Below are 14,854 nucleotides of genomic sequence, written 5' to 3'. Positions count from 1 at the left end.
GGGAACATAGATGGTACACCACGTGTTTTTATTCAAGTGATGAAAAATTTTAATTTTTAAGTTATTAACCTTTTAACACACATAACCCACCATTTATATAAGGACACGTGGTGTACCACTTCGTGTGACAAGAACATTGAAAAATCTCTCATCTGAGGTGGAGATATTTTTCAATATGATCGTCATACAAGGTGATATATCACGTGTCTCTATATAAATGATGAATTATGTGTGTTAAAAGGTAATAACTTAAAAATTAAAATTTTTCATCACTTCTATAGAAGCAGGTAGTGTACCATTAGTGTTCTAGTCACAACTAAAAAGATAGGAAGTCGGTGGTCCCCACCCGATAAAAGGCCTAAAGATTGTCCATGACAACGGGAGGCTGAAACGTGTGCTGCGTAGGGACCACGTGTCTTTCTCCACCTCGTTTTCCTTGGATGCTGCTCTCCTCTCTCCTCCTGTGCTCCACTATTCGACTGTAGACAGACGCTGTCTGCCTCTTTTATGGGCCCTATCTTCTACGCGCTTCTAATGTGCGTGTGTGTCCACTCGCTCAATTTTGGGGTCTAACCGAAATATATTTGGTCTTCACTCAATTAATTATTGTTAGATGAGTTTGATTTAATATATGTAGTATACAAATTTCAAAAATTTCAAGTAGTATTTATACGGTGATGAGCATTATCATCAACTTATATAGGATGGCTACACCACAATAATGATGTCACATGGTAATGTAGGATAACATGTATAAATTGTGTGTAATATCCTAACAAAAAAAAATAATCAGATAGATTTTAGTTACGATATATTCATATTTATTAATCATTTGATAGTAAAAAATCGAGTAGGACTAAGCTCAATATCAAGAAATCAATTATTTCAGAACTATTTTTTTCGTAATCAAACTAGTTTTCAGTTCCAATTCATAAAAAATAATACATAGTTTATAGAAAATCAATATTATTTATGTGCTCATTCTTATATAGTTTATTAAACAACTCCAATGCGAATCCAATACATGGAAGGAAGACACGATATTTGTTCAAAAACGGTCTTAGATTCTTAGTATTCATAGCATATTTGAGTCTAATTGTGCATTTCAGACTTTCAGTTGTAATTAAAAAAAGAAAAACAGGGTACAAGGAATCTAAATTCTAATTGACGTTCTAGAAATAAATTGCAATAGATAATGCCATTGTAGGATTAGGAATCACAAAGCATTATTTAATATTCAATTAGACCAAATTAAACTATAAACTAACAAAAAAATTATTAAACGAAGGGAAATTTTATTTAAACCCATTAATCCTCTTTCCACACCCAACTTATAAATTTTGTCCCACAAACTTACCATTTTATCCTCAAATACAAAATTTACATACTTGAAAAAAATTACACAAACACGTAAACCCACCCAACCACCTACCCTGGCAACAACCAAACTTGATTCTAGTCATCATTCCATAAACTGTCACCAACGATCTGCTCTTTATCTCGTCGTTTTTCAATTCTTCATGCCCAATTCCATGGGACTGGATTGTGGTCTGACTATTATCTCCTTAAACCTTAATGAACTAATTATAAAAACCCAGCAAATAATACAATTCACCATCATCAATTCAAAGTTGTTTGTTATTGCATTCTGTTGATTTGTAAAGGTATGACTCCAATTACTTTGTCCTCCAAACCCTTCTTAGCATCTGCATCAACAATTGCAGAACAAAAGTTAACCCAATTGCTAATCTTAGCATATGCAGCACCGATTCATCATCACCTCGCATCTGATATGAGGCTCTACGTACTGCAATTTGTTCAGTCATCACCAATTTCATGTTCTTTGAGTCTCTAACTATATATGTAAGTCTTTCCCCCTCTCTGTCAATGAGCACCGCATTACAGTACTGCAAGAATACAATTTCATGGATGTCTTGATTACTGCAATAATACAGTTGCACTACTGCAAGTCTGCAATAATACAAGTTCGATTTGGTTATGACTTATATATGCAGACCTCCGGCAATCCCTTTTTGTTGTTCTTCTCCACCCTCCGGCAATCCCTTTTATGAATTCCGGCAACCCACCCAACCACCAATTGTGGCTCTCAGGGCCATTTCGACCCACCCATATATCCCCAGTTGATACTTTCTTTCTACACCCAACTTTTCTTTAGGGCATAATTGGAATATAAATTTTAACAAAAATTTAATGGGTGTAGAAATAGGTTTATTGGGTCCAAATAAAATTTCCCTTAAACGAATTATAAACTATGTGCATTGAACCGAAAACAAATTTGTATATACAAAGAAACCATGGTGCCTATGTTGTGGGATAAAACAAAATAAACATATAAAAAACAAGGGGGCTGTATAACATGTTTAAGAATTACAAGAATTAATAATTTATATTGAGTAGTTACACTAGTATCATTTTCATAAAATGATCACATTTGTCGTAATGTGCAGGTGGTAAAATGCAAATTAGAGAATAATATCAGTGTGGTTAGCTGTTACATGGTTAACCACTAATTCGTTTCTTTAAAATCTTAACATAACAACTTTCGATAAAATTCCTTAGCTATCAATAGGGTGAATTTTGATCAAGTTAATTATGTTTCAAACCCGTAATTAAGTTTAATGAAAAGCTTATAGAAGAATATGGGTTCGTTTTCTTGGTATATTTCATGAATAGTTGCTGTTTAGTTTGAATTGAACAGTCAGACTCAGATGATCCCATACCAACTAAAATTTGGTTGACTTTTTACACAATCTTATCAAACAGTTGTGGAAGTATTCATTTCTATCAGAAAAAAATTTAAAAAAAAAAGTGAAACTGTTGATGCTTCATAGTCACCGTTCTGTAGCAGTGACCCCGCTGGCTTTTATTATATAGATAGAATTCGGATTCTCGTCCTTGGATTCTTTTTGTGATTATAAATTATTATAAATATTTTTATTTAAAATTAAACACAAATAGTATTTAACAAAAAGTAATTGCACGATATACAATAAACATACATAATTTAATGATCCTCACCAAAAAGATCCGAAGAGGATCCTGTTGGATATAAATCAATTGGTTTTCTTGTTATTTTGCAGGTATATAGTACAGATGAGGATTAGGTAACAAATACGTATGTGAATAACACTACTTTAGAATCTCTGTCTAACATCACTTAAGTCTTGCCCAGGTCATTCTTTTGTAGAAGACGATAGCAACATCTTGCACTTTGGATATCCCGCAATTTAATGTCAAAATTTACCACTTATTATTACGGTCTAGTAATATTTCTCTTTACTTGTAAGTGAGAGGTTTTAGGTTCGATTCTCACCAAAAGCGAATTTGAACCACATTATTCCTACCCTATTGTGAGGCTAAGCATACCTTTCATTCTTTAGTAAAATAATATCGTTTGTTAAAAAATATATATATATTAAATAAATGTCTATATTGTCCATAAGCTAAAATAATTCGATGTGTTTGGACGAGAGATATTTAAATGCTAAGAATTTGAGGTTAAATAAACTATGATAGACTACTTTGACAAAAAAAAAAAAACTATGATACACTACAAAAATGTTAAGACATGTGATGAATGATGAAATAAAGTACACAAGCATTACAAAGTCACTAAAATTTATTAGGCTTTAAAAAGGGAGGGATTCCCAATTTTTTTTTTCTTTCAAAAAGAAAGATTAGTTGTGGACTCACTTCACATCAAACTTTAACGATCAAAATCGTTTATTTTGTAAGTCTCTTTTCATAGATCATATTTGTAAAAGTTCAATTTAATCCGAAATTATTTGCTTATTTAATTGCCACGATGAAATTTCAACATTTTTAGAACCATTGGATCACTTGCAGTGATAAAAAATAAAAATAAGTGCTCGAGAAACCAAAAATAGGACATAAAAATCACTTTCCTTCCGACAACTTCAAAAAAATTTCAAGCAGCACATTCAAGTGTTGAAACACTTCTATTTTTAGTGCCATTTACAAGTTTTTAATCAACATTGTAGCATAAATACTTATGAGTAGAAGTGCTTTCTACATCAGCAATTCTAAATTTGTTGCCATTATTCTCTTCTATTGAGGGTAAATTCGCCAATTCCACAACCAGCTTGGGTCCGATTAATAACTATCGTGCATTCTAATTAAATTAAAGAAAAAAAAGATAAAGGAGAAAGGAAGCATTCCCCAATGCTTATTAATTAATTTTATTTTGTTGTCTTCTCGATTTTTTATTTTCTTCTATTTAATTTTTGAAAAAATTAATAGAAAATTGAAGGTGATGGTTTTTTGGAGGCTTTTTTCTAACGTCTTGCCTTTTAAGTGACACCTATGTCCGAATATTTCACTCTCTTCTCGCACCCACCACACCTCCACCATTTCTTCTTCTCCTTCCTCTCTCTCTCTCTGCGTCTCTCTCCCCGCTCTTCCACAACCTCTACCTCCGTCGCAGTCTCTCTCTAAACCGAAACTCGCCGATTCCGTCCCGGAGTCTAATACTCTCGGTATCGGAGTGTTTCGGAAGCTGCATTTGTTCCGGTAAGCCGATTCCCCATGCATGACATCGACTTCTTTCAATCTCTGTTCGTCACCGCCATCTACCTGAAGCTTCTCAAATAGGAGAGAAGAAAATATTTAAGAAACTAAACAAAAAATAATAATAACAAATACGGTTTGTGCTGATAATTCGTCTTTGTTCTGCTTTCTGGAAACAAACTTTGATTTTTTATGCCATTCTTTTACTTCAACAAATTAGAAATTTTTGTATCTCTTTCTGTCGGTGAGGTTTTCTGTGCTTGTTTCTAACCATTTTCTGGTTCATCTTTTTGTTTTTGTGTTAAATGATTTTCGTTCGCGTTTCCGATTTTTCTAATTTTTCCATTTATTTCCGTTTCGTAATCTTGAGCTTTTTCAGTGTCAGTGTATTACTGTAGTTCAAGGTATTAATTTTGGATTGTTTTGTGTTAATTTCGGATTAATCTGTTCAAATCCGTAGGATCTCCAGCTAAATATAGCTCCGTAACCAAGATCTCATCGTTCTCCGTTCTGCATTATTCGGCATGTCGTCTATTTGTGATTTGCATCGGCATTACTGTTCATCGTAATGATCTCCAAAAATGGAACATCTGATTTTTCTTACCATTATTTGACTTAGATTTTAAGCTGAAATGATTTAAGTTTTGAAGTTTCTTAATTAATTCATTTGGTTTTACTTTTTCTGTGAACTAACAAATAGCTACGATTTTGAATCATAATTTCTGCAGACATTACAGTTTAATATGGACCGACGGAGTTGGCCGTGGAAGAAAAAGGCGTCGGACAAGGCGGCAGCGGAGAAAGCCGCCGCTGCAGCGGACTCTTTTGCTAGCCAGGCATTGGCTGAGCTTGTAAGTTCATTGACATAGTAAATTAATCAGTAACATTTTGCATATTCACTTCATTGACTCAGCATGTAGGCACTTCTTGGTCGATTTTCGTTATGCAGTTTTTAATGAATTTGTCACAGCAATTTATGTTCTAATTTGATGGATTCTCTAGATTTCTTGTGTACTTGTTAATTGTGGCAATGTTTATTCGATAAAAGTTGTGTTGAACAAGTAACATTAGTCACTTGTGTATGTAAACACGGCCAAAGACGCGAATATTCGGTTGAGTTTGTTATTACTTTTGTTCTGATGAGTAGTGTTACCTGCTTATCTTCTTAGTTTTTTTCAGAGTTTTGGTGCAACAAATTTAGTAATATTGTTCTCTGTTTGCTTCTTATGCAATCAGGACAAGTACAGAAAACCAAATTATGTGCAAATTTCTGTCGAGCAATATTCGCATCTGACTGGTTTGGAGGATCAAGTGAAGAATTACGAGGGTCAAGTGAAGACATATGAGGATCAAGTCCAGACATTGGAAGATGAAATTAAGGACTTGAATGATAAGCTTTCTGCGGCTGATACAGAAATGACTACTAAGGAGAGCTTGGTTAAACAGCATGCCAAAGTTGCCGAAGAAGCTGTATCAGGTATGATAATATTGATATTGGTGTAACCTGATTACAGAAAAAATAAAGTTCTTGATTCAGTGCGGATCAAGGATTTCTTGAGTTGACCGCAGTTCGTGTATTTAAAATACTTGTTTGCTGCAGGATGGGAAAAGGCTGAAGCAGAGGCTCTCGCATTAAAAAATCATCTAGAATCTGTGACTCTTTTGAAGCTCGCTGCTGAAGATCGGGCCTCACATTTGGATGGTGCTCTTAAAGAGTGCATGCGGCAGATACGAAATATGAAGGAAGAACATGAGCAGAAGATACAAGACGTTGTTTTCACCAAAAACAAGCAATGTGACAAAATTAAGCATGAGCTTGAAGCAAAGATAGCTAATTTGGATCAAGAACTCCTAAGGTCTGCTGCTGAAAATGCTGCCATTTCCAGGTCTTTACAAGAGCGTTCAAATATGCTATTCAAGATAAGCGAAGAGAAGTCACAAGCTGAGGCGGAAATTGAGCATTTTAAGGGCAACATCGAGTCTTGTGAAAGGGAAATAAATTCTCTGAAGTATGAACTGCATATAGCCGCCAAGGAGCTAGAAATTCGGAATGAAGAAAAGAACATGAGTATGAGGTCTGCTGAAGCAGCCAACAAGCAGCACATGGAAGGCGTTAAAAAAGTCGCTAAGCTTGAAGCAGAGTGCCAAAGATTACGTGGTCTTGTGCGGAAAAAGTTACCTGGTCCTGCTGCACTTGCACAAATGAAGCTAGAGGTTGAGAGTTTAGGCCGAGATTATGGAGAAACTCGACTAAGGAAGTCTCCTGTTAAGCCTTCCAGTCCACACATGTCGCCACACATGTCCCCACATATGTCCCCAGTGACTGAGTTTTCTCTTGATAATGTACAGAAGTTTCAAAAGGAGAATGAATTTCTCACAGAACGTTTATTAGCTATGGAAGAAGAAACAAAGATGCTGAAAGAAGCTTTGGCAAAGCGTAACAGCGAATTGCTGGATTCAAGGAGTATGTGTGCTCAGACAGCCAGCAAGCTTCAAACATTAGAAGCACAACTTCAAATCCACAATCTACAGAAAGGCTCGCCAAAATCTGTTGTTCAGATCGCCCCTGGAGGTTCATCAAGCCAGAATGCAAGCAATCCACCAAGCATGACCTCCTTGTCCGAAGATGGTAATGATGATACCAGAAGCTGTGCTGAGTCTTTGGGCACAACATTGGATAAGAACAACGCAAAGTCAAACAAATCTGAAAGTCAAAATGATTTGAATCTTATGGAGGACTTTCTGGAGATGGAGAAGTTGGCTTGTTTGCCAAATGACTCAAATGGAGCCGTCTGTGTTGCAGATGGTCCAAATAGGAAGACATCTGAAAGAGAGAGTGGTGGTGCTTTGGGAGATGTCACTGCTGACAAAGATATCCCGTCTGAACAGCAGCATGAATTGCCAGGATCCCAACCCGAATCTGATGAAAGCCAGCTGCCACTGGTGAAGCTCCGATCAAGAATCTCAATGCTCTTGGAGTTCTTATCTAAGGACACTGATTTTGGGAAAGTTATTGAGGATATCAAACACGTAGTCCAGGAAGCACAGGAGAATCTGTACCCGCACACTGTAAACTGTGTTTCCGAGGAAGTTGACAGCTCTGATGCCCTATGTGACCGGCAGGCAAATCCTGATGATTCTGGTTTAACCACAGAAAAGGAAATCACTTTGTCCCAGCCAACCACAGATACCATGAAAATAATAAGCAAAGATCTGGCATCTGCCATTTCTTTGATCCATGACTTTGTGTTGTTCTTGGGCAAAGAAGTGATGGAAGTGCATGACACATTTCCAGATGGCAATGGATTCAACCAAAAGGTTGAAGAATTCTCTGGCACATTTAGTAAAGTTATTCACGGAAACTTAAGTTTGGGTGAATTTGTTCTTGGCCTTTCACATGTTTTAGCAAACGCCACTGAACTCAAATTCAACGTTCTAGGATTCAAGGGTGTTGAATCAGAAACTAACAGTCCTGATTGTATTGACAAGGTAGCATTACCAGAGAATAAGGTAGTTGAGAAGGATTCATCGCAAAGATTTCAAAATGATTGCGTCCACATTTCTAATCATTCTAACCCTGAAGTTCCTGACGATGGAAATCTTGTCTCCGGCTATGAACCAAATGCGGCGCCATGCAAAATCTCACTGGAGGAGTTTGAACAAATGAAATCAGAGAAAGATAACCTGGCAACGGATTTGGCAAGATGTTCTGAAACTCTAGAGATGACAAAGTCTCAATTACAGGAAACTGAGCAGCTTCTTGCTGAAGCTAAATCACAATTTGCTTCTGCTAAAAATTCAAATAGCTTAGCCGAGACGCAGCTGAAATGTATGGCAGAATCATACAGGTCACTAGAGTCACAAGCTCAGGAGTTAGAAACTGAATTGAATCTTCTGCGTGTCAGAACCGAAACTCTGGAAAGTGAGCTACAAGAAGAGAAAAGGAACCATCAAGATGCTTTGGCCAGATGCATGGAACTTCAAGATCAGTTGAAATGGTTAGTGTTAACCTCTGTTCCACTCGGTAGCATTTGTTGGTTGATAGCGAGTGAAAAAACATAATTGCTATTGACCATTCAGATCCTTTGGTATCATTTTGAAATTGACTTTAACTTCTACATCTCTTTATCTTTTTCTCCAGCAATGAGCGTTTGGAAGCTGAGACTGAATTCAAGACAAAACAGGTGATGCTACATTCCTTTTCTGGCTTTTAACAATTTGTTAATGTCACAAAACAGTCTGATTTTTTCAATCATATCAAAAGAAGCATTTATGAGGTTGCCTAACTTATAGAAAATGAAAGGGACAAGAGGGCAACCTCATACTAAACCCCAACTCAACACTGTCCAACTTCTTCATTCGAACTCCATTTGCGCCTGCGCGCTCTTGGAATTGAGCTCTATATAACCAACTCGAGGTTGACTCAACTTTTATCAAAATCATAAAATTATAAATAAACAAAATGTTATTCCAAGCTGAGCTTATATTTTATTCAAAGCTCAGTTAACAAAATTTTAGAACTAATTGGGTCGAGCTGCTTGCTTTCTTTTGTCTTTCTTAAACTTTTTTTGTGTTGTCAACATTGATCTATCCCGGCCCACTAAAACAAATGGATGCCGATAGCTTGAACATTTATATTCTGTGATTACAGGACAGGGAGTTGGCAGATGCAGCGGAGAAGCTTGCCGAGTGTCAAGAAACCATATTTCTTCTTGGCAAGCAGTTGAAAGCATTGCACCCTCAAACAGAGGTCATGGGCTCTCCTTACAGTGAGAGGAGTCAACGGTTCACTGAGGATGAACCCACTTCCAGTTCCAAGAACTTGCAAGACTCGGAAAAAGGTGAGATGGAAGGCACTTCTTCTGCCAATGTAAACAGGGCGGGCAGCGAATCTCCCATCAACCTGTATAACTATGCATGCCCATCGGACGCAGAGGCAGGCATACTCTTAAAATCACCAGTCAGTTCCAAAAGTCCGAAACACAGGCCTTCAAAGTCAACTTCCTCATCTACGTCTTCTACCCCAACACCAGAGAAACATCATCGTGGCTTCAGCAGATTCTTCTCCTCGAAAGGAAAGAACGGTTATTAGGCTTGCAGCTCAAGAGCCTGAATCACATTTTCTGGTTGGAAACACCGTTGAAGGTAATAATTGGAAGCAGCACCGAAGACAGAGACCTCCTTCATTCGCGCTATAAACGCCATTTCCTGGGAATTCCTGGATGTGAAGATATAATCTGATGCGGGGAGATACTTGTGAAGGTGGATGTAATTTTGTAACTAATGGTTGTATATGATATCATTCCATATCTGTTTATTTGTTTTTTCTTCTCTTGCACTCCGCGTATGTATTTTCGGGTTAATTGGAACAATGACATAGTTTATGAACTGTTTCAAAGTATTTGAATACAAATGTATGTCACAGTTTTTATATGATTTCTCATTCGTTTCGGCAGAAGAACATCGGATTTCTTAAGCTCTGCCGGCCGGATTTGACAATTTGCGCCCAGTTTGTTACTATGGGCTTTGTATCCAGTCGGGCCTGTCCAAGTCCAACTGTATTTAAATTTGTAAAAATATACTACGGGTTCTTTAATTAACCCACTGGACCAAATATCCAATGCAGTTTCATGCGAATAATTAATTAGCAAAGAGGGTTTCAAATTTGGGTGCATAAGGAAAGACTGCGCTTACCAGCTTGGTTAAGGTCGTTTATACACATTAAGAGCATTTAGGCCCATGAGATCCCATGTTTGATTTTATGTTCCCCTATGGCTTTTGGAATCTTTGGATACCAAAAAAGTAACTGAAAATTATACATATTTGAGGCATGCCTTAAATAAGTTTACTAGTTATTATGTTTCTCTCAAAGGATGTACTTACAAAAATTATTCATATCCGAAACTACTTAGCCACTTAATTACAGCAAAACCTCTATATAGTCATGATGTTGGGATTAAACCAATTTAATAACTTTAGGTAGGTTATTACTTAATAGAGGTGTGCTTAAAAAAATATTACTTTTTGACTTTATCCTTAATGAAAGGTGTATGGATACAAATAGCTGCATTAGTAGCGGAGCATGCAACTCCGTTTGTGTAAGTTTATCTTACATTGCCAGTCCTAAGCCCGGGTAAAGGAGGAGGGGGAGGGCGTCAGGTAGTTGACAACCGGCACTCCTCGATTACGTCGAATCCTTATGAAAATGAATCCATAACGAAATCGCGCTAAAGCTAGGGCGTCACCCGTAAGTGGCGCGCTGTGTGGCCCGAGCACAGTGATAAGTGAGCAATGGTCGTTGTATCTCCATCGGCACCTGGATGCAGTGTTAAATGAGCAAGGGGGCCATAGAAACTTCTTTTCGAACCCCACTTAGTGGGAAAAGGCTTTGTTGTTGTTGTTGTAGTAGTAGAGCATGCAAAATTTCAAGATGTAACTTTAGAATCATATTTTTTCTTTTTATTTATTTATTTATTTTTTATGACTATAAGGAGGTTATTCCTTTATAGAATATTACTACATAGAGGTTTTACTGTAAATAATTGTTATTTTACAGTTTATTGAAATATCGTGTTTGTTTAATTATTTTTGCGGGTTGCGTTTTGGGGAAACAATGAGAGCTTAACCTAATACTCTATACCGCGTTTGATTCATCTAATGGTCCTTTTTAAAGTGTTTCTCACGTGTCTTCGTATTAAGATTTTAGGTGGGAATCACCGTATAATCAAACACTATCTTGATGATTAAGAATTTGACTGAATTTTAGCAAAATAATCGCTTTATGATGTACTAAAAAAAATATAGTTGAAAATTCAAAACGGGCCACACAACGTAGCTGAAGGATCCTAAGTAGAATCCTAATGCATTTTTTGGTCAATAATCTTAATGGACTTTACACGATCCCTTCATTTCGCATATCTTATGGAGGAATTAATCGCTTCTTCTTTTTTGAATTTTGCAGGCAACAGAGAGTTGCGGAGGTTCCTACAGGGCAGTGGATATTACCCGTACGGGCCGTGCGAAAGTGCCAAGCCTGAGTGCAAGACGTACGGCGGCGAACATATTAGTCGTATATCAGCTTATTTTCTGCTTTTGTAGAACCGTTAACAAAATAAATCACGCCTACAAACGCAGTGGAATTGAAACACTATTTGCCAGCAGCAGTTAATATCAGCTTATCTTCTGGTTTTCGAATATTCGGGATTTTTAATTTCGCTTAAATTAAGGCTAAAGTTTGGGCTTCGATCAGGTTTCGGATTCGCTAGGGCAGACGTAGTCAAACCTTTGGTTTCTTGCACGACATTCTGTGTACAAGTCATGCACAAAACATTTTTATTATCTGTTAATTAATATCATAATTTACAGATTTTTACATTTAATTTATTTATACAAAGTCAATTAACGCTGCAAAAATGATTAATTACTGTCTTAGTTTTAGGAAATTGTTATTAACACTCCAAAAATCTCATTCTACACTCAAAACTTTCTATATTTGGAAAGAAAAATACACTTGCAAGGAGTGTAGAATAAGATTTTTGAAGTGGCAATAACACTTCCCTAGTTTTAACATGGCTGTTAGTTATCCATAAAAGATGAAGATCGGTCCATGCATGCATGCTGCGTAGATACGTCTCCAGGTTTACATTTTAGGGTTCAAAATTGTTTTGAATTTTGGTTCATAAAAAAGGATCTTGTAAATAAACCTGTTGTAACTGGGTTGAACTTAATCTGGGTAGTTTTTTCCTTCGCTTTCGTGCTGGACTCTTTAAAGTTCAAATGAGTGGGATTGAAACAGTTGGTTGCTGGATAGCTGGAAAAGTTGAAGATGAATATACGTTCTATAGGAAATGAAAGAAATGTGGTAGCCCACGGTTTGCTAGAAACATAGAAATCTAATATATCCATCTACCAAGTTGAAAATCCAACATGCCTACCCTACAACGTTGCCCACCTCCAAACATGCATCGCTCTCCTGGTCCATCACCCAACTCATCACTCACTCTCCAACCCTCCAAAGAGGGAAATAATCAAACTAATTTACAAACGCATTATAGTCAATGGCATTTAAATCCATCCAAAGTGCATTTGGTATAGTCTTATGCCTTTGACTCTATCAAAATTTCAGAAAGACAGGATATCGGTTTATTACTAATAACACCGAACAAAAAGCCTTAGTATATTTAGAAGTGAAATCATTTTTATTAGTTCTAATGTTTTGTGAGATAACTGATGTGAGACTTTTTACATCATTCAACAGACTCTTGAAAATGAATAGTATCTTCCTTGCGAGACAAAATTATAGGTAGAGATGCCCTCAAACTACATCATTTCATAGAACACTTTTTACAGAAGTATGAGACCTCATGTATTTTGATTTTACTAGACACCACACTGGTCACTCCAATTCTTCATGATGAAAATAATCCAAGAGATCAACTTCGATCCATCCAAAGTACAATTTCGTTGAGTCTGGACTCTTTGAGATGAAATAATCATGCATTGGTCATGCATCGATCATGCATGTACCTACTTGGTTCTTCTCTCTACTTTTTCACATTGACATTTTTTATTTAATATTCTAGTCAAAGATGTAAACATTTATATTCGTCTTTAATAAAGTCTACCTTTTGACAAAAAAAAAAAATAACTTCAAAGAGGTTGAGTTTGCATGCACTTCCTCCTTTTCCTTTTCTGAGGTGAAAAACACTATTGGAAAGTGAAGTTAAGTCTTTTCCCTTAAGTAGATTCAATCGAAAGTTATTGCCCTTTTCCTGACACCAAAACTTTTTATTTTATTTTAGCCAGACGTTTCTTTCAAGCCATCTTAGAAAAATCAAAACTTCTTGATTTAGAGGAATCAAGACTGAAAAAATTGAGTGAATAATCTCCAAATTAAAGGAAGTTCCATACATAGAGATTATAGACATATTATCTGAGAATTAACCTTTAGTCTTTGTATATATATAATTTCTCTAATCTTACTATAGCACATGTGATTTTTTGTCTCTTTTTCAAACGAGTGGTTCCTAAAGTTCTTAGTTTTGAGGCCTCAATCCAAATTCTCTTGGCTTTATTACAAAATTAATTAGTCATTGTATCAAAATCGGTGAGAACATGCATGTATTAGATAAGTCAAGATTATCGTACGATAAACCTCTCACGCCTCATCTTGTGTTCTTACTTTTCGCATAGTATTAATTATTGTGATTGAATTTTGACTTATAGTTGTATGTAAAATCTTTTCATCTAAATAAAGCATCAAAAACTTCATACTGTTAACGTGAGTGGTATTAAAAAGGGTATGTAATTATATTGTAAATATTAGAATCCTTTATTAGGAAGGTTAGTTGTGTGTCTTTTATTGTTTCCTTATAGAACAAGGATTGTATCTTGTATATATTGTCTATTATGCAATACAATAAAGATTAAGCCGTAAAATTCTATTTGGCATCAGAGCCAAATTTGCCGTAACCCTAAAAACTGTAAAACAATATTTTCTTCCGCTGCTGTGTTCAGTCGACTTGTTCCTACGCTGCTTGTTGCAGAAATCGATCAGGTCGTGTATATTGGATTTGCAGCAGTGTGATCTTGCTGCTGTCGTGTGTGGTTGCTGTGCGCGCAGTAGCATGTAAATCTGTTGACCAAAGCAAGAAAAGTAAAGGGGACAAAAGGATTTGCTGCTTACAGCGTGTGAGAATGTTCCATTATACAGTGGGCTACAATTTGTGCTAGTTGTCATCGGTGTAGTGCGTAATTGTATGTGGGTATTGCTGCTCTTGTTGGATTGCCGCATATGGTTAGTTTGTTTTTTGTCGTGAGTGTCGTGTACAAATAATTGCTGTGTTTAAGCAATTGTAGGAGTGTTGCAAGTAGATCCAGTGTAAGTGCAGTGCAGTTTGGTTCAACTTGTGTAGCTTATTGCAGTTGTCGTGTATTGGTGTGATTTCGTGTATCACTGTCTCGTAAGTTGTTACAATGACGAATGCAGGTTGGATTCTAGACTCGGGTGCAACCGATCATATGACTTTTGATAAGAATTTATTTACTAGTTTGACAACCAGTTCACGGAAGTGTATTGCAACTGCTAACGGAATAACAACACCGGTTTTGGGGGCTGGCACTGTGAACCTCACACCGGCCCTTCCCCTTCATCACTGCCTGCTTGTTCCCTCGTTGTCTCATAATTTGTTATCTATTCCTCAAGTTACTGAGCAATTAGATTGTGTTGTACTTATGTATCCATTGTTTTGTTTGCTTCAGGATATTCAGACCAAGGAGATAATTGGGTGTGGCACTAAGAGAGAGG

The 14,854-nt window shown here is 36.5% G+C and overlaps 1 protein-coding gene across 1 annotated transcript; it reads left to right on the top strand.

The window, feature by feature from the left end:
- Window positions 1-4,348: 4,348 nt before the first annotated feature.
- LOC126604030 (filament-like plant protein 4) lies at window positions 4,349-9,979 on the top strand. Its single transcript, XM_050271080.1, has 6 exons — window positions 4,349-4,551; window positions 5,277-5,399; window positions 5,785-6,025; window positions 6,149-8,546; window positions 8,690-8,732; window positions 9,200-9,979. The coding sequence occupies exons 2-6, from the start codon at window positions 5,292-5,294 to the stop codon at window positions 9,638-9,640; spliced, it is 3,231 nt and encodes a 1,076-aa protein (XP_050127037.1). The 5' UTR covers window positions 4,349-4,551; window positions 5,277-5,291; the 3' UTR covers window positions 9,641-9,979.
- The last annotated feature ends 4,875 nt before the right edge of the window (window positions 9,980-14,854 follow it).

Source organism: Malus sylvestris, chromosome 15 (genome assembly GCF_916048215.2).
Source record: "Malus sylvestris chromosome 15, drMalSylv7.2, whole genome shotgun sequence".
Lineage (NCBI taxonomy): Eukaryota > Viridiplantae > Streptophyta > Magnoliopsida > Rosales > Rosaceae > Malus > Malus sylvestris.
This window is presented reverse-complemented; position numbering and strand designations above follow the sequence as displayed.